The 20,773-nt window shown below is 39.8% G+C and overlaps 1 protein-coding gene across 5 annotated transcripts in view; it reads left to right on the forward strand.

The window, feature by feature from the left end:
- GUCY1A1 (guanylate cyclase 1 soluble subunit alpha 1) overlaps positions 1–6,454 on the forward strand; it is a 54,348-nt gene extending 47,894 nt beyond the window's left edge. For all 5 annotated transcript variants that reach the window (XM_032779126.1, XM_032779123.2, XM_075066343.1 and 2 more), the window contains 3 exons: positions 248–391; positions 2,739–2,893; positions 5,460–6,454. In XM_032779126.1, the coding sequence (XP_032635017.1) occupies positions 248–391; positions 2,739–2,893; positions 5,460–5,661 (501 nt within the window). In that variant the 3' untranslated portion in view covers positions 5,662–6,454. The remainder of the gene's footprint in view (positions 1–247; positions 392–2,738; positions 2,894–5,459) is intronic.
- The last annotated feature ends 14,319 nt before the right edge of the window (positions 6,455–20,773 follow it).

Raw genomic sequence — 20,773 nt, forward strand, 5'->3', positions numbered from 1 at the left:
TTTTAGCATAATAAAAGCAATTGCCATCACCAGTGCAAGGCAGTCTTTGCAACTGATCTTTGCAGGACTTGGTCCAATTATCTTTTAGGACTCAGTCTTTCCTCAGATAAAACTTCAATTGAATCCAGTGGCAGTTTTGTCTGAGTAAGAACTGCAGGGTGTGGCCTATTGAGAGCATTTAAAACCATGCCATATTTTTCATCATCTCAGAATGCATAGACAATAAGAGACAAATGTATATGTTTAGGTGGAGACCATTGGAGATGCTTATTGCGTGGCTGGAGGTTTACACAAAGAAAGCGAGACACACGCTGTTCAAATAGCATTGATGGCACTGAAGATGATGGAGCTGTCAGATGAGGTGATGTCTCCGCATGGAGAGCCTATCAAGGTCAGGCAAATATATTAGAAACATATTCATGCATAGATTTTTTTGCTGCGGTGGAAACGTTTATTATTTTGTCATCAACAAAATGTCACCTATGTAATGTTTAATAACTTGTAACAAACAGGGAGAGTGTGGGAATGGTCTGACAAGAGGATCAGAGTTTTAATTCTTTTAGAGATTAGGGTTCTGTAAGGAAGGGAAAGATTAGACCAAAGCCCTAAAAATCCATTAAGAGGACTGAAATTCTCTGAAATCATTCTCAGAACATTACTGTACTGTTGTTCAATGTTTCCGTAGCAATAAAATTGCCATGGATGTGCAATATTCTGCTATAGTACTTTAATTAGGAGACCAAGCCTCTTTCTCTCAAATGAAATCCTTGAGAAAATTACATTTGGAAGGGTCTGTTTTGAGACAGTGGGTGAATATAACTCACCAAAAGGACAACAATAATCCTTATTGCAAGAGTGTATAAAACATGACAGTTTTTTTCCATCTCAGTTTTGTGTTAAACCATTAATATCAACTTGGGCAAAACTTCAGTCAGCTATGGTGGGGTTACAATATAGTGAGGCCCCAGTTTAACAAAGCATGTGCTTAATTTTAGGCATGGGTTTACATCTCATTAAAAAAATGGGACTAGTATGAACGAATTTACTCCTGTGCATGTTTGCATTAAAGGGAATGATCAACTAAACATTTTATCAGTTTCACCAGGAGGTACTAAATATGTCACTAATCCAAAATACATATGTCAAGAGAAGTCTTTCTATTGAATTCGGTGGCCTTTGGATTGGGTCCTGTTTTTATTAAGTCTATACGCCTCTGAGACCCTAAGCATTATTTTTTTTTCTTTTTGAGTACATTTCCTTGCATCTTTATTCATTTGTTTTTAAATCCAGTCCCTCTTTTTGGGGTTAAAATAATTCTTGTGGCTCAGATAGAAATCCAAGAAAATGTATTGTGAGATGGGTATGTACTCTACATTTTATCAGCAAGAACATCACCCTTCTGTTATAAACATGTCTCATTATTTATTATAAGTCACAATGAATTTAAAAAATATAAAATACAATTAGAAAGATGCTGGAAACATTTTAACAATATTTAATGAAGAAGTTTACAATTTCCATCACAATTGCTGATGTCAGTTTTGAAAGACAGATATTATTAAACTTATAAAATTAATTTAAGAGATGCAGAAAATAATGTGTACTGTATAAGAAGTTACAAGCATCAAATGGAAGCTTTTTTATAATTGAAAGTGACGCTTCCTCCATTTTTGATCTCTTGATGGAAATATTGGCTGTTTTGTGCACTGTTTCTCAGCTTTGTTATTCTATTTTTTTAAATAAATTTTCTGAAAAAAGATGCCTGACTGCAAATTTCTTATTTTAAGCTAGACCGCTGTATTAGTGTCCATACCTCAGACATCTGTGAGCTCTGCTGTATGGGTGGGTGTTGTTTTTGTTTCAGGGTGCTGTGCTATTCTATTTAAAACTATACAGAACATCAGTTCAGCTCTTGTTAAAGGTGTGGAATTGAAAGTTGTGGGGATGCAAAAGAATGGGTATAGCACAGGTAGTAGCAGTGCAGGCTTCTCCACAGTGTTCCACCACTGAGCCAAAACACTGTTCTGGAGAGACCCTCTCTAAATGTGAGAGAATACTTCATATAAGAGGTCCTTTAAAGGGAGAAGAAATAAAACAGAAGGAACACAAAAAACAATATCAAATAAGCAAACTATGCAAACCCTAATACTAATTACAGAAAAAGAGATTCCTGCATACTCTAAGTGACCTATGCATTCGGTAGCCTGCTTGTTTGCTCAATTACTCAATTCTCATACCTTAGAACCAGGCTTTATTCTAGGTATGCCCACCTCTACCACTGGAACTATGGTGTACGTGTCATAATTTTCCTTTTTTAGAGCTCAGACTCTGACCTTAGGACAAAACCCAATGCTTCTTACATTTATTTAACCATGTCACCAGCCCATCTTTCCACTGTATAACTCCCCTTCCCTCTAAATACCCAGGAAGGTAAACTGAGAGTTACTGTGTCCCCTGATGTCATTTCTAGATCAATTTAGGGCTGTGGAGACCAACTTTATCACAGTTATGTAAGCAAATGAATGTCTGTTTAATATTTATAGGCAGTAAAATTAAGCAGTTTAGTCTTTCCCTGAGAAGGTTTACTTCCCGCTAATGAAAATGGAATACGTGCATATAAAGGAGATGACCCCCACCTCATGATCATTCTAATTAAGGAGGAACCAATAAAATGAACTGATGTCAACAGATTAAACTATTTTGGCTAACAAATATTGTTTTATATATTTTATTTAAAGATGCGTATTGGCCTCCATTCTGGGTCCGTCTTTGCTGGAGTTGTTGGGGTTAAAATGCCACGTTATTGTCTCTTTGGAAACAATGTAACTCTTGCCAACAAGTTTGAGTCTTGCAGTATACCTGGGAAAATAAATGTCAGCCCAACAACTTACAGGTACAGTAATATACAGTGTATAGTTACCAAAAAAAAAAAAATCTAAAACTAGTGATTGTTTCTTCAGTACTTTCACAATTTTTTCCCGCATTTTCTTTTCAAAATAGTGTTTGCTTTCCTATTTTATCCATTGACCTTACTGCTCATGATTGTACCTTGATTACTTTTAGTCAGGAGCTGGACAGCAGCAAGCAAAGTGTGGAGTGAGGCTGAGTAGCTAATACGTATTTTCTCCCCATCCTATTTAGAACAATAAAAAGTCCCGATAACTGAAATACATTTTGCTACTAACCTTGAAGCTTTGTATCTTTTGCTTTTTCTTCATCTCCTGGTATCTGGTCTTCATTGAGCTAAATGATTTTCAATGGGAGCTAGGAACCTAACTCACTTAGACACCTTTGACAATAACAACCTAACTGAACAGCTGGTAGACTCCTCCTTAAGAAAACACCTCTAGACATTAACAAGCTTGGCAACTATCACCAGATCTTGAATTTTCCTTGTTTAAGGAAGATAACTGAGAAGATTGTAGTGAAGCAACTCTAGTGACATCTGAGTTATACAAATTTTGTTGACCCCAGTTCAATCTAGTTTTAGACAGTATGAAACCCAGAGAATTCAGTTCACCCTAATTAATGATCTTTTAGTGGTGGACAATTATGTGGGGCCCATACTGATTCTTTTAGATCTGTCGGTAGTCCTTGATGCCATTGACCACAAGGCATTATTGCCAGTTCTGTGGACACTGCTGGAGAGACACAGAGTTGAAGTTAAGTTGCTCTGCTGTTTTCTGACAGGGAGGACCCAGAAGACAGGGTTAGGAGATTATTCAATCAGTCAGTTAGAGGTCTCTCCCTTGTGAGATATAGAAGGATCCTGTTCTGTCACGCCTCCTTTTGAATGTATATTTGAGGCCTCCAGGGGAAATAATGAGGTTTGTTTGAATTTGCTGATGATATACAGCTCTGAGTCTTTATTTCACATCCCCAGGTCAAAATAATCTGTTGGGTTTTCCAGCATCTGGCCAAGATCATGGGTTGAATAAGAGTGGGCTGGTTGAAAAATGAATTCAGATAACCTCTGAGGTGATGATGTTGGGTGGGGGAAGAAACCAGAGACAATGGGGAAGTGATTTTTGTTCCTACTATTAAGGAGCTACCTGCCTTTTGTTCCTCTAGCTCATAGTGGAGGTCTGTTAGAGCCCTAGCTTCTTCAGAGTGTCAAAATAACCTTGGTGGCCAAGAATGCTTTTTTTTCTATATGCACATGGCAAATAAGTTGTGAGGATGTAGTCACATATCAGATGTAGTCTTCAACACTATTAGTCATGTCTGTGATGCTTCTAGATTGGATTATTGCAATATACTTTACTTAGAGTTACACCTGAAGACCACTTGGAAACTTTGCTTGCTTTCTTAGCAGTGTTTTGCACATAGACCATATTTTATTTGTGTTTCAGAGACTGTACTGGGTTTCACTTCATTTCTGGGTTCAATTCAAGATGCCAGTTTTGATCTATAGAGTCCTTAATGAGTTGGACCCTAGGTATCCAAGTCCATTTTTGTCATGTATTACCTGGCAGTTGAGATCAACTGGAATGTTTGAGCTGATAGTTGCTTGATTTATACTTCAAGGGGAAGTATGCAGTGTTGTTGTATCTGTGTTAGTCCCAGGATATTAGAGAGCCAAAGTGGGTGAGATAATATCTTTTATATGACCAACTTCACAAGCTGGTCAAATAAAAGATATTACCTCACCCACCTCATCTCTCCAACTTAATTGGGAAGAACATTCTCAATGTGGGGCGCTTGATTATGGAAGTTGCTACCTCCCTTGGTGTGAAGGAGCCCAAATCTGTTGACCTTCAATAAGACCTTCAGTCAGGCTTGTTGTGATGGCAGGGATTTGACTGAGATGGAGAATTACTTTCCCTATCACTTCAGCACTATTGTAAGGTGATGGTTGCATGTATTCTTGCAGCCTTTTAATAGTTTACGCACAAAGGTGTCTTAGAACTTCACATATGTAGTGCCAATAATTATCTCTAAAGTGTAGAAGCAAACTTTTTATTTGTAATTCAGATGCCAGAAGAGATGACTGGCTTTAGTGGAAGTTTGTGTAAAATAGTATAAAGGTTATATTTAATATTAGGTCTAAATATTTTACTTGACAAATCCTTCAGCATCTCATTGGTTGAAAGATGAATTCTGGTGCCAGGTTTATATAATAATTTGATTTATTATTTAATGCTAAATAGTCTCTTGAAATGTTAACAACAAATCTATCATGTACATTTAGAACAAGGAGAAATACAAACATGCCTTGTATGGACAAAAAAGGAGAGACTATCATCCTGTTTGAATATCTCATGTACCAGCATGTCAATCAATGAGCAAAGGTTATGCTAAATAAGCAAGATGATATATCCTCTTTTAAAATAACAGATAGATACTGGAACAAGTTCTGCTCCAATTTACAAGACATGTAAAAAGAAAAATGTTGTCACTAGCAGTAGCAGTTAATGTTTGATTTCATATTTAATCAAGTCATTTTAATTGTCTCATAGGCTGCTAAAAGAATATCCAGATTTTGTGTTCACACCTCGCTCAAGAGAAGAACTTCCTTCAAACTTTCCCAGTGATATTCCTGGTATTTGTTACTTTCTGGATGCTTATCTTCAAGGAACAAATTCAAAGCCTTGGTTTCAAAAGAGAGATTTTGAAGATGGCAATGCAAATTTTTTGGGCAAGGCAACAGGGGTAGACTAAATTGTACATTCACACATTTACAAAAGAATTTTATAAAATATTTTAATTTTGTATAAACTGAGAGTTTAAAAAAGTATGAAACATGAAAGCACTTTAGATTGTTAATACCTGAAAGCCAGTATTAAAATTTCAGGAAGTATGTCAGATACTACTTTTTATTTTTACTTTCCAGATGATATATAGTCACTAAAATAATATTTCAACTTCACTATTTAAAACACTGTTTAAGAGTACTTTTTTTTCCCTGTGGCAATCTGTGCTACATAACGACTATTTCAACTCTACCTGTACTGAAAATTCTAAACATGTTGTACATACAGTGTATCAAAAAATGTTGTGTACAAGTGATGCAGTCATATGCAGTTTGGTGTGCTGGTGCATAACAGTGACTATCAAAATGGAGTTTTCTTAGTTGCTCCATAAGAAAAAGGAAACATCTGTTACTGTAATAACTCTTTCCATTGCATCTTTGGGCCCAGTCCTGTGAGGTGCTGCCCATCTCCTAGCGGGAGCTGAAGTTAACAGTAATTGAAGGCACTCAGCACCTTGATGGATCAGGTTGCTGGTTGTAACTAATACCAGTATATACAGCAGAGTATGGATGCTTACTGTTCCCTGTTTTCTTTGTGCATAAAATAAATATTTATAGAATATTCAAATATTGTATAATCACACACTAAAGCCTCTGTAATCAAATAAGACTTTCGTTTTTGGAGTTTTCAAACCCTATTTTAAAAATTATTTCCCTCTGATACTATGTATCATAGCAATAAATGTTTTCCATTTGTTGTCATTTAATCTGTAACTGTTTTGAAGGAAGTAATAGTACATAATGTAGAGTATTTACATAGAAAGGAAATTCCAGCGGACTGTACAGTGTGTAGGACACAAACATATTGCTTTGAACATATGATCTTATACTTCAGCTAGAAATAATGTAGAGGTGAGATGGACTCTGAAATATGTACAGTTCACTCACTTCAACACTTGTCACTGAGAACTAAAGGTGAAGACAAATGCTTTAAAATATGAGTACACATCTGCAGTACACATCTAATACATACGTTTTACAAGTAAACAGAGGCTTCTTTAGTTATTGACACTTGACTTCAGGATTCCATTTCTACTTCAAGTTAATAACCTTGCACAGTCAGTCTCCTGAGACACACAACTTGGCCCCTATAGCAGATTGGGACTGGCATACCTTGCACTGACTTAAGCCTGGTCTACACTGGGGGTGGGGAGGGGGAGAATAGATCTAAGTTATGCAACTTCAGCTATGTGAATAACATGGCTGAAGTCAATTTAGTTAGATCTGCTCACCACGGTGTCATCATTGCAGTGAGTTGACCACTGACGCTCCCCTCTAGACTCTGCCTGCACTTCTCCTGGTGGTGGAGTCCAGGAGTTGACAGGAGAGCGTTTGGGGGTTGATTTACTGTGTCTAGACTAGATGTGCTAAATCAACCCCCACTGGCTTGATCGCTGCCCACCAATCAGTTGGGTAGTATAGACATATCCTTAGGATATTTGTGACAACATCAGTTCCGTGCAAGACAGACACTGATATCTGAACTCTTCAACATTCTTTTGTATTTACATATTTAAAAAGCATTTCTGTTGTCCTCTAGGGCTGATCCAACAGAAAATATCAGTGGGCTTCTAGTCTGCCCAGGTACTAGAAATCCTGCCCTAGAAACCAACATGGTTAATCACTGCAGAGCTATCCAAGATATTGGCAGATATCATAAAGTGACTTCTTTAGTTTCTGACTCCCCTTCTGATTTTTGGAAAAGAGTTGTGTGTGGTTATTTCTGGGACCATATGTGTATGCTAAGTGAAACCACTAAGATTCTGCACCTGTATAGTCCTGCTGGTTTTAAAAGCGACACCAAGGACGTAGGGGGCAGGGGAAGGTTAATCTACAGCTTTTTGAGTTAATCTGCTTTGAAAACACTTGCGTATACATGATGCAGTTCATTTTTAGCACACTGACTCTACATTTATTGCAAACTCTGGAGTGCTTAAAGTGAACTAATTTTGCTGCGAAGCAAGTTAGTCCAGCCTATTGTTCATGTGCACACAAACCTGCTGCAAACTACTTCCACCATCTGCAAAGGCTATCCCACACTCCTCTATGCGTGACCATTACTGATCTGTCTGTTTACCTTTGTGCCCTCCCCTGGTCTGGGATCAAGTTGACCAGATGTCCCCACCCTTGTTTATAAACTAGCACATAGCCAGATTTTGTCCATTCACCCCTGGATTCCAGTTTACTACTAAAGACCTACAACATGCCTTGAGCAGCTTCACCAATATCCTGTTTCATCGCCATCTGGGGAGGTGTTAGTGGAGGGACCTCTTGTGGCAGCCACTGGAATAAAGACCATTTTGTGGCCATTGTTAGGCAGATGTCCATGAGGGACCATGACCAGAATGCAGAACAGTGCTGGATCAAAAGCAAGCTGCTCCAGATCACCTCCGTTGAAATGACAGAGAACTGAGAAAGTCCAGCAGGGAACATGTAACCTGTCCATTTTTGAGGAACTGGAGACGATTTTATAACACTACAAGACCACCCAACCTAGGCAGCTTATGGAGTCTGCTGGCTGCCTTTTCCCCCATAGGATGATCAGCAAGACTCATTGAAGAATAAACATGAAGAGGCCAATTAAGAGATCTTCCCAGAAAGCCAGGATCTGTGCAGGACCCAGGACCCTGATGATAGCCAAGTAGAACTGAGCTCAGTTTCTGCTCTGCAGCAACCATCTCTGATTGCCAGGCAGTAACCCAGATCAGGACTGAGGGGGCTAATCCGATGGAGGGAACCTCAGCATGTAAGTTTATCATTTTTAAAAAATAATTTACATTTGTATTTATTATGCTATCCTGCCATGCCATCTTTTGTTCCGGGTGCACCATGTCCACAGCCATTGTAGGCAGACATGAGCTAGAAGCTTTTCCTGAATCTGAGGTCCTGCTTCCCTCCCTCTACCCACACTGTCCATTCACCACCCCACATCCCCACATCATACATCTTTCCAAAACGGCAGCTGCTCTGGGGGCAATTAGCCTGTGTCTCATCCTAATGCCATGGCTACCGACTGTTTTCAGAAGGCACACATACTATGTCCCCTATTTTCCTTTCCCTCAGCTGTCCTGCCTGGAGAATGCTGCCACCACTCCCCAACCCTGTTAGTCACTTCCAGAAGCAGGGCAGGGAGCATGGTGCAGCCTTCATGTAAGGAAAACATTCTTTTGTGTGAAATACAAAAGTTTATTCAGACAGTGGTTACAGGAAGAGAAGTTTGGTTCATGGTCTCACTTTTCATGAGATAGACATGAGCATTGCATGCCCATAAAGCCACAAAGAATGGCTACCCACTGAGTGCCCTGCAACACTCATTTTTATTGATGAGCAACAGTTCCTGAAGCATTCAGTCATTGCAGAAACCTATCTATTTTTCTTTATACTTTCAACTTGTCTGCAGGGGAGATTAAGCAAAAATCTCAAGCTGAGAAGTTGCTCAGTTTTTGTTCAGCAATTGAGAAATAATTACATGACCATTCATACTGGCTTAGCTTGTGACTCCTTTCCACTCCTGTAATACTTCTGGGGGGAGCATCTTGGTGAATAACTTCACTGTATCACCCTAATCTCCCCTTTGCCTTTTGAATAAGGCCATTTTTTAACTCTTAGTCACCTAGTATTAAAAAAAAAATGCTATCACAGCCTCCTTAAAACATGATCAGTAATCATTTGGCATTTGTTTAATACCCCCACAGCATTGGCCAGACCCTCAAAAGACAGGCCTTTGTGAAGGGGGCCTGCTTCCCACAGATGCTGCCTAGTAGCTAGGCAAGGGCATGACAGGACCTCTTCTGTCTCTGTGCCTCCTGTTGACAGCTGCTCTGGCTAATACAGTCTCTCCCTTTCTGTGACTCAGCTCTCTAGCTGGGCCATAAGTTGTGTCCAGTCCTTCTAGGGTATGTAAAGAGTCCAAAAATGCTAGTTCCGCTGCCCAGCAAGGGGCTTCAGGCTTCACCCAATGAAAGTCCCAAAGTCAGGACTCTCACGATATGGGCTCTTCCTAGTCCCAAGTCTCTAGTATCAGATATAGTCTTGTTGCCTCCAGCCCCATGACGGGTTTGGTAAATGAACCCAGATGCACCCTTTCCACCAGCTTCCAATCCAGGACCCAAAGGTAGGCAGTTGAGTCCTACGCCCTGGAGGGCTATGTGGTTGCCACCCTGGTAACTTCCTGCCAGCCTAACCACACAAGAGGGAACAGCAGAGACATGGAAGCAAAATAAAGAAGAAGTCTCCAACCTTTCACACATCCAGCACTCTTTGCCCTCAGCTGGTCAGTTAGGCCATCCCTAGTCAGTGGGTCAGGCAACTGAGCCTCCCACAGTGCACATCTGCTAACCTCTGCCGCCTGCCTGCAAGTGAGCTACTCTGCTCCCATTTAAAGCTCCTCTTCCAGCCTGTTCATGCATTGCAGGCATGGTAGGACAGAGCTGCCTGGGCCCAGAGTGGCTCTTAACCCTTCCTCTCCAGTGTGAAGTTTGTACACCCCATCCCAGGCCCTTATCAATGGCTGAACAGCTGGCAAACCTGAGGGGGAGCAAATGGAAAACTTGTGATGAAACAAAAAGAACAAATAGAAAAATGTAGCGAGACGGAGCCAGTATCTGAGGATTGAGAGAGGGAATCTGATAAGGAGTTTTCCACAGAGATCATTGCAGTGGCAAAGGACAGCATGAGAGTTGCTAGGGAAAATGTTGCCATGGCCAAAGACTGTATGGAAAAAGGGAGATGCAGAGGCAACTCCTGGAGGCAATATAAAGCTGAAATGCCCTGTTGCAACACATGTTGCTGTTAGCGTGGCAGGCAATGCAGGACTGCAAGCCTGCATGCAGCCATGTTATGCATCCCTTGGACAATAAGGCTGCTGGAAACAACATCTCCTCCTTGCTGTACCCCCGCAGCACTGCTCCTAGAAGTGATTCCCCTCACAGATCAGGGCAGCGAGAACAGTGGCACCTAGGATCCGAGCTCTTTTGAGCCCTCTGTCACCCTTGGTAAATTCAAGTCTCTGCACTCCATGCCAGAAGGCCACACACCAGAAGAGTATATTTGCCTGTTATTTTAAGCCCTCCTGCATCTTGTGTTGTGCCTTCTACTGTACTGTTGCACTTTACTGTTTTGTTTCACTGCTGGTGTAATAAAAAGGTTCTTCATAGTTAGATAATAAATAGCTTTTAATTAAGAAAACAGTTCTCATTTTCATGTCAGTTGATGGTTCATTTCTGTTTGTCACATAATAGTTTCATAAAAACCTTTAAAATTGCATACATAAGGAGTCGACAGTTCATTTTACACAGAAAATAATTAAATTTGCGCTATTTCATAAAGTTTTACAAACATGGGTAGGCAAAGAGACAAGGTACAATAGGGATCTCTGCAATGTTGCTTTTCATTGCCAATAAACACTGAACTACGCAAACAACTCCTACCACTCTCCAGGGTTAACAGTTGGATGTACAGCCACCAGTTGCAGGCCCAAGACTCAAAATAAGAGTAATAGGAACACCTGACAATACTGCCCCAGCTGTTTGCATTTTATATTAAACACATTGCTGGCTGCTCAAACCGCTGAGTGAGTTTCTGTACCTCAGCCTGCACCTGTCATTAAGGTTCTACCCCTTAGTCTCACAAATGTTGTGCAAAATACAACATTGCTATAATCTTTGGGATTTTTTTTTCTGCTGCTTCCAACCTATTCCACAAACGCCATCTCCCTTTCCAAATGCCAAATGCACACTGTCATTCTGCAACTAGTGAGGCGGTAGTTCCTTCTGTCCAAGCGGCCCATGAGTGGCTTCATTATCAAGGAAATGGAGGATAAACTGGGTCTCCCAGGATAACCAGGCAATGTTCACACAATTTATGTCCACAGTGATCCAGTCCTTCCTCCATTAATTTAAAATAGAGCTGAACTCCAAAAGATCCTAGTATGAACACCACACAGTCTTTAATATATTTATTCTCAACACACTCTGTGAGGTACACAAATATTATCTCCATTTTACTGATGGGGAAATGAGGCACAGAGACTAGCCCAAGCTTATAGAGGAAGTCTGTGGCAGATGAGGGACTCAAATCCAGGTCATCCAAGGTCTAGGCTAGTACACAAGCCACTGGAACATCTTTTCCTTCTGAGTACATACAGGAAGCAGATATGTTTGTGTAAAGTGCCATTTTTATATAGTCACTCTGACCATAACTGTGAGTATGAACTTTTAAAGCATATCGCTTTTCATCCTTTAGTTTTGTGATGAGAAGCAGTGGTTGAGGACAGCTGAACAGAGCAAGCACCTACAGAGCCTTGAAAAAAGTACTTGCAAAATGCATAAATTAAGAACTGAGTTTGCAAAATGCATAAATTATGAACTGAGTTTGCAAAAGTATATATTAATATAGATTTTCCATAAGCACCATCTTGAACAGCACTGCTCATGGTCAAAGTGAGACAGCTCCATTCAAGAGATTTAGAATCACTCTGTTACAAAACAAGAAAGATAAGAGAATGAAAACAGCAGTGCTGCAGGAACCCAAGAATTTTGGACATCCTAGTGAGTAGTGAAGGTCACAACAGTATTGTTTTTATATACAGATTTTATACTCTTGACCTAAAGTAATGTCCATAGGAGTCCTATGAGGATATCTCTAAGTCTTGAGGATCAATAGTTCTGACTCTTTGGGAGGCCCACGATAGGCAACTGATCAATGAATACTGAAGACAGTAGGAATCTGTCCATTCCTAGGATAGTGTGAATGGTAAAACATAATGTTACTTTTTATTTTTAAATAAACTTTTTTTTTTTCAAATCTGAGTTCTTTTCCACAGTGTGGAAAGGACAGGAGTCAGCAGCAACTACAAATACCTGTACAGGGAATGAGTTCCTTATTGGTCATGGAAGAAAAGAAATACTGTGTTTGGAGGATGGCCATTTCTCAAGGCCAAATTTAGTATATGTCTGTAACTCCATAGGATGTACAGCATGGAGTTTCCTGACTGCTCTCACCCCTTCCCAAGGGTATTATGGCAACTAGTTGCCTTAAAACAAAGATGGAATATTAAGTATATTTTTTTTTTACTTCTGACTATTTCATCATTCATTTTAAACATTTTGAACCAGATCGTCAGCAGTGGTGTAAACTACTGACTTCAATGACCTTTCATCTCAAAATGCCAAAGCTTTCCTGTACCCAGTAGTGCCCCAGTTCAGAGGAGTGTCCCTGTCCAGGAAAAATGCTTACGCTTATGCTTCACTTTAAGCAATATGTGTGAATCTCACTGAAGTCAACTGGATTGCAACACATGCATAAAGTTATGTGCTTAAATGCTTTCCAGATTCCAGGCCTTAAGCATGTGCTGAAGTCCCATTGAAATTAAGTACTTAAGTTCTTCATTGAATCAGCACCCAAGTACAAATGCAAAATTGTATATTTTAAAACTAATCTTTAGTTAAATTAGATCTGACAGGAAAACGAGAAAGCCAATAAGCACCTTTTTTGCATTTACAAAAGCAAGATACAGCTTAACTACCACAACATTTTTTGCAAGCAAATAAATGAAATGCAGTTGTTTCCAGGCTGATGACTTCTGTGCCATTGTATATGCTCAGATACCATGTGAGGACAGTAATATAAATACATAATAGATTAGAATGTTGACAAGAACCTTTTACATTAGATAGGTGAATTAACTTTTGATTAGATCCAGAAGATTTTATGGGATTGATTCCCATTTAAACAAAGGCCCCTTTATACTAATCAGGTGTAATTCACATTTATGCTCACTGTAAGGCCCTTTTGCTCTGCCAGAGCAGAATAAAGGGAAGTTAGTGTAGATGAGAATTAGACCCTAGGAATCTAACAATAAATATGTAATGGAAAAGGTGAGTCAAAATAGTTCCATTAATAACTATTCATTCCATCAAGGCCTATATGATGTCAGTGAGATAGTTGGAGAAATGTCTCACCATTGGTGCCAAAGGAAGTGCAATTAGTCTTTTCTTTCTTTCCCAAACTATTGTGTAAAAACAAAATGAACAAAAAACATGAGGAAACTGAGATAACAATGAAATGCAGAGATAGTTCAATCCCTGAGCCAGATCTGCTTCCTCCTATGTAAATCAGACAGAAGGGGCATTCATACCTCTATAGAACCACTGTTATTTTCCACATCCCTTTCCACTGCATTATCTTAAATGGCAGCAGCAGCATGGAGGTCCTGATTCAGGACCAAGGCACAGCTTGCAAGGGCAGCATTTCCCACCGAGAGACCCATAGGAATGAAAGGGCACATTAGGTTTGAATGTTGACCTGCGTGTACTTCTACTACCCCCTCCACCCCATCAAATGGCTATTTACTATGTTTTGTTGTCGTTTTTCCATGCCTGCTCATTGTTGTGTAAAAGCTGTGGAAGGGAAGTTGTTCTGGGAGTAGCAGTAACTCCTGTGTGATTAGCCAGTCGTAGTACGTAAGCATGCTAATCTCAAGCCCTGTTTTGTCAGGACACACCCTCTCAGCCACATAGTCAAGCTGCTTGAAATTATGTAGAGTTGGCCTTAGTATTAATAAGGTGTAATTGTCCAAATGACTGGCTAACCCTAGACCCAGCTACTTGCGCATTAGGTGTGCACTCTAGTGAATTTTCACACATTTAGCACTTTTACAGACATTAACTACCTGTCACAGTTTCCTTTTGATTAAGGTAAGTATTATTTTTATAGCTAGGAATAGTGACGGCAGAAAGTTTAAGTGACATGATGAGGCCATGAAGAGAGTTGGTATCATAGCCAAGTTTAGAGTCCTTGTTCTCAGCCCTACCTTGTCTGCTCATCCCTGCATCATATTATTGAGCTGCCTCTGCCTGAGGCTAAATGACTTGCTGATAGGGCAGCAAAGAAATTTGCTCAGGTGCTGAAGACACCTAGATGGGAAGGAGCTCATGTTATCACTGGCACCTTGGGAAGCACTTCCTATCTCAGTCTGAAGTCCATCCAAAAGATGGACATGTGCTAGTAGAGTTCATTGGTAAGAATAAATGGCCAATTTTCACAGTGGAGAGAGAGAAAGAGTGAGATTCCCCCAAGGATTTGTACTGGGACCACTACTGTTCAACATATTCATAAATGACCTGGTGTAAAGGTGTGAACTCACTCCTGCAGCACGTCCTGCTGGTCTCTCAGGGAATTAGCTCATCCAGCCTCCAGAGCACCCTCTGCAGCCCAGTGTTCTGCTTGCTGCCAGCCCCCCTGTCCCTCCCAGTGCCCTTTTATCTGGGGTACTGCCCCCTGGCAATACCCCCACTCTCTGCCTCTGGGTCACCCCTTTCTGGGGAACCCCCAACCCTTTAATCCCCACCTCAGTATTTGGCTACTGCCAGTCATTGTCTAGCCCTCACACCCTGGGGCAGCCTGCAGTATCAGCCTACTCATCACTAACAAGGTTGGGTTTGGACCTGCTGCCTTTTCCTACCCATGGGCTTCCCTCTGCAACCCCCAGTACCCATTGGCCTTCTGCTAGGCCACAGCCTGAGGCTTTCCAGGCTGTAGCCTCCCCAGCTCCCTTGGCCTTCCCCCAGCCCTGTTCCACTCTAGGAACTTCTCTCAGCTCCCTGCAGCCAAGTCTCTCCCTCTCAAAGCTAGAGATAGTCTATTTGTGTGCCTGGCTCAAAGCCTTTATATAGGGGCTGGCTGTGGTCTGTTTGAGGCATGGCTTCCATCTGTGCCTACTCCCCCACTCAGCCTGGGAGCTGCTTGCCTCAGCCACAGCCCTCTGCTGGGCTGTTCTAAGCCCCTCAGGGCAGGAGCGGGTGACCGCTCTGCTACACCTGGGAAAAGAGGGGAACAGTGAGGTAACTAAATTTGCAGAGGATACAAAATTAATCAAGATAGGTAAATCTAAAGCTAACTGCAGATGAAATTCAATGTTGATAAGTGCAAAGTAATGTACAATTGGGGGGGAAATCCCAGTTATACATACACAATGATGGGGTCTCAATTAGTTGTTGCCACTCAGGAAAGAGATCTTGGAGTCATTGTGGACAGTTCTCTGAAAACATCCACTCAGTGTGCAGTGTCAGTCAAAAAACAAACCAAAACAAACCAAAACAAACAAAAAAACAACCAACCTAAGGGAATGTTAGAAACCAGAGCAGAAGGGAGAATATGACCCACTATTTTTAGTTACTCAGCAGTGCAGGAATGTTGAAGCTGAATATATGGGAGATAATCCGTTGTTCTGAAACTCCTGCAATTCACAGACACAACAGTTAAAGATGTGTATTCTTCTGAGCACAAATTCTTGATCTGAATGTTACATATGCAGTTATGTGGGAACATGAGGCTAGACATCCACTCAAAGAAATAATAAGCTATGAAGGAATCTAAACCAAAGTAAACAACCTTTTAAAGCTAAGAGTCCCATGTGCCTTAGAAGGTTTTGATGCTGACAGTAAAACAGCTCTTCTAATTAAGACAGAAATTACCTATTCTCAGTAGAAATGACCTCATCGTTTCGCTACTGTCTTCATTGTGCTGCTGTTTTTAGAAACTTCTGCTGGAATTGTTTGGTCATTTTCTGATTGTTGTGAGGTTACAAGTTTCCCAGTAAGCATTACTACACAAGCAAACAAACATTTGTTCATGCTCCAAAACGTCTGTTAGTCTATAAGATGCCACAGGATTCTTTGCTGCTATTACAGATCCAGACTAACACGGCTACCCCTCTGATACTAAATGTTTGTTCAGTAGCTTTTTTTCAAACTTAAGTATTCCAGTTATTTTACAAACACATAGATCAAAATGCTTCCTCTCCACATGGAGCACAGGATAGAAAATGCCCCTTAGCCCTGGGGAACATCCTCAATAAAATTCAGCCTCTGCAGGAGAGGAGGTGGGAGGTTCAATACAGGGGACTAGCCACTAGCTACCAAATTCTCTCTGCCCAACCAAAGCTGAAAGGGATTGCAGTGCAAGTTCATGGAGGATAGATCTATATCAGTGGCTATTAACCAAGATTGCTAAGCCTCCAATTGCCAAACAGTGGAATTGGACAACAGGGGGTAGATCACACAGTAATTGTCTTGTTCAGCCCATTCCTTCTGAAGTATTTGGCAGTGGCCACTGTCAGAAGACAGGATTCTGGGCTAGATAGATCATTGGTCTGACCCAGTATGGCCATTCTTATGTTCCTAAGTTAGTACCCACTGAGAACCTGATCCAAAGCCCAGAGATGTCAACAGGAGTCTTTCCATTGACTTCAGTTGGCTGTGGATAGGACTCTGAGTTATCACTGCTCTTCTTTGGGTTGTCAAAATAACACTGGACAAGTCCTCAAAGTATTTAAGTGTATAACTCCCATGGATTTCAACGGAAGTTAGGCACTTAAATACAGTTGCGGATCTGTGACACTCCCCCTTGAGGGAAGATTTAAAATAAAGCTCACAGTTTCCCATCTTTTGCATAACCGGGTTATTTCTAGTACAAGGAAATGGGATCTTGAATTTTTCTTAACCATTAAATTCATCTTTGCCTGCAGCTTGTCAATAACAGTATTAGAAACAGAATTTAAATGGCATCTTGGTGCAGTTCAAATGCTGAGCCTTTCTAAGCCAATCTTAACAAAATTAATGTATATTTGCATGCCCTTAGAAATATATTATGATCATCCAAATGTCAAGGCTCAGACCACTGCGATTTGGAAACAGCCAAAAGCAGGTTTGCTGTTGGTAAAGTAACACAACCCTCAACAAACTAACTCCAACAGTACCATATAAGGCTGAATTTTTATTGAAGAGTTTAGTAACAATATAAACTATATGAAAAAAGTCCAGAATAAACATGTAGCTTATTAAAATTTGCTGCATTTTATAATGCTTTTTGTAGCAACAAAAACACATTGAAATGCATGTAGATGTTATGGATCAGCTAGTGTCTTCCATTCACATCCCCTCACACCACTGCACGGAGGCCATACATTATTTCTTGCCCTCCAAAAATTCAAGGACTAATCCCAAAGGGGTATGCAAAGCGTGGGAAAGAGCTCACGATGTACCGTTTCATGAGATGTAGTGGCAGCAGCTGTGCTCCCTCTGCATTTCCATGCTGTATGGCTGGTCCTTGAAAACTCAACCTAGCTTTTAGCCTGGAAGTCTGGCAATAACAAAGGTCTGGGGGGAAGGGGATGACAATAATTCAGAGACACTTCCCACTCCCACTAACTCTTAGCCAGAAGTTTGAGCTCCTCCCACTGTGATGTGAAGGTGAAGGGAACAGACCTACCCCATGTTTTTTGCTTTTCCAGTATATAAATATTTTGTGTCTCCTTTACATTGTCCACAGGTATATTTTATTTCTTTATTAGTCACCTGTATTATCCATTGCCTGACTGGCATGAAAAAGTTATATAAAGAAGATGATTTATTTGACCATGGATTTTTGTCTATTTCTAGTCATGTGCATTTTACAAGTTATATATGTCTGGAATTAGACATTTGTACAGTTAATGTGAACATCCAAAGAAGAATAAACATTTATTTTAGAAAACAGATCAAACCTCATGTTTTTGTCCATAAACCAACTTCAAACTCCCTGGGTTTCAGAAGAAGCTTCCCCTAGGGGCAGGTCATTCCATAACTATCTGCTACAGGGTATCTTGTACTTTTTCTGAGGCACTTGCTCCTGGGGACTGACAGTGACAATATACTGGGCTAGACAGGCCACTGACCTGATCCTATATGCCCATCCTTATAGTCCAGTGGGCCAAATTTTCAAAAAGGCCTCAACCTACCCTTCACTAATTTTCTTGGTTTTAGCCTTTTTTATATACACTTTGCCTATATTTTACAACAGCTCCCTGTGAGTCTAATCTTGCAAACACTTGCATGCATAATAAACATAGGTGACTTAAGAAGGCATCCTCTCATGAATAAAGTTACTAATATATATGTCTGCAGGACTGCGTCCTTTATATACTCACCTAAATCTAGTATTTAAGGACCAACACCCTAATTTGTGTGTAGAAATGTGATTTGCTCTCCCATGTCTGTTTCTGTGTACACAGCAATTTAGAGGTAAAACAAAATCGTGTAAAAATGTTTTTGATCCAGAAAATTAAGATTTCAGTTTTAAAGATTGCTTTTGAAAAACTGACCCTGTGAGTTGAGTTCACTACTAGGAGTGGCAAAACTTCATTTGCATAAGTGGAGTTGTTCCCACTTAAAGAAGCAACAAATTTGACTCTATGTATTTAAGACAATATTATTTTCAAATAAAAATAGCATATTACAAAATACTTGAACTTTTTAAAAATCACTACAATTTTTTCAGTAGTATGATAACACACAGTGTTCAAATGATGGCAAAGACATATTATTTACAAAATAATAACCCATAATTTGTCACGACAGCACTGCTTCATCAATCACAATAATGGAATAGAGTCGTCTAGTATCAGATCTGGTCTTCTAATGTCCAAAGAAAAATGGCTACTAAAAAGTGAATTCCTCTCAGAAATGGAAACCTGTCTTGAGCAATAACATTTTGTTAGCATCTTATATTGCTTTTGATGCACTGGATCCAGCAAACAGAATGTAAAATTGCCTTGATAATTTAAATATTTTGTATTTCAAGCACAAATTTTGAGTACTACACCAAGTTTGGTGTTATAACAAGAAAAGATCCTATCCTGTTTTGCTCTTTCTTTAATCTTCAGATCAATAAACCAGTCATTTATATTATTCATTATAGTATATATTTGATTCCAAAACTTAAAGCCCACATATGCCTCTGGGGTAAACGTCATTGCGTTTTGCCCTTATTTAATTTTACTGACTTTGAACTTTGACCACATTACTTACATAGAAAAAGACAAGGGGTGAAATCTTGGCTCCACTGAAGTTAATGGCAAAACTCCTATAGTCTTCAATGGGCCAGGATTTCACCAAAGAAGTTCAACCTGAGGGCTGTTTGTTGGAGTGGGTCAGCATGTATACAGTATAATATTGGTATAGTATAACACCTACGACAAGGCTGCTATATCTTAGGTGTATTTATACTGCATTATTTAAAAAAAAAAACAGAAGCAAACTCCCCAGATTCTCTGTTTCGAGCAGAAAGAGCCAGATCTTTAGCTGATGTAGGACATTTAAAGTTAACAGAACTACAAAAAATTACATTATCTTATGATTTGTCCCCAGAGTTCTTTTATTAGCCTAGTGATGGCTGAAATGAGGAAGGAATAGATTTGTAAATTTCATCCCTGATTTTTTTTCTTCTCTTTCATATCAACCATCAGAGATTTTACTCTGTTAGCTTTTCAGTCTGTTTTTAGCAATCTTGCTCCCATGACTGGTTGTTTGGATCCTCTCCCAACTGGTATCCTTCTGCCAAGAGGAGAGTCTATTTAACCTTAATTTGACTGTAATCACAAAAGCCTCCAGGGCTTGTGGGTAAGTAGTACAAGAAAACAGCAATTATTCCTTTTGCTGAAGAAGCATTCTTTGATTAAGGAGCATCCTGTTTTTCATTGTCTCATTTCCATTATTTTAACTTCCTTGAGATAGATGGTTTAAAAAGTCTTTTCAAAGAATAAGTTATTTTATATATGTATAAATTACATTTATAAGAAGTCTCATTTTGGAATTTGGTCTGGCTATTGTCCCAAAACTTCACAGGTCTTTAATTATCTTCTTTATCAGATAGACTCTGGCATTGCATTAATGTCTCTTCTAGATCTTCCTGTACTTTTCTGTTTTGTGTCGCTGTTTAATTTTGTACCTTAAAGTAAAGGTTAAAGATACGAGAGGTGTTTAAATCTAAGTAAGCCTTTTAACCTAGTTTGAAATTTTCTGACTTTTCCAAGTGCTGCATTATCTTCGCTTTTTTGTTTTGTATTTGTACAGTGCCTACCACAGTGAAGAAACTTGCACAAATACAGACAGATATCATCTTCCTTTCCAAATGCAAACGGATGGACATCATACCAAATGGACTAAAGGTAAAAAATCCACTGCTATCTACATACTACACAGA

The sequence above is a fragment of the Chelonoidis abingdonii genome, chromosome 5 (genome assembly GCF_003597395.2).
Source record: "Chelonoidis abingdonii isolate Lonesome George chromosome 5, CheloAbing_2.0, whole genome shotgun sequence".
In the NCBI taxonomy this organism is placed as follows: Eukaryota; Metazoa; Chordata; order Testudines; family Testudinidae; genus Chelonoidis; species Chelonoidis abingdonii.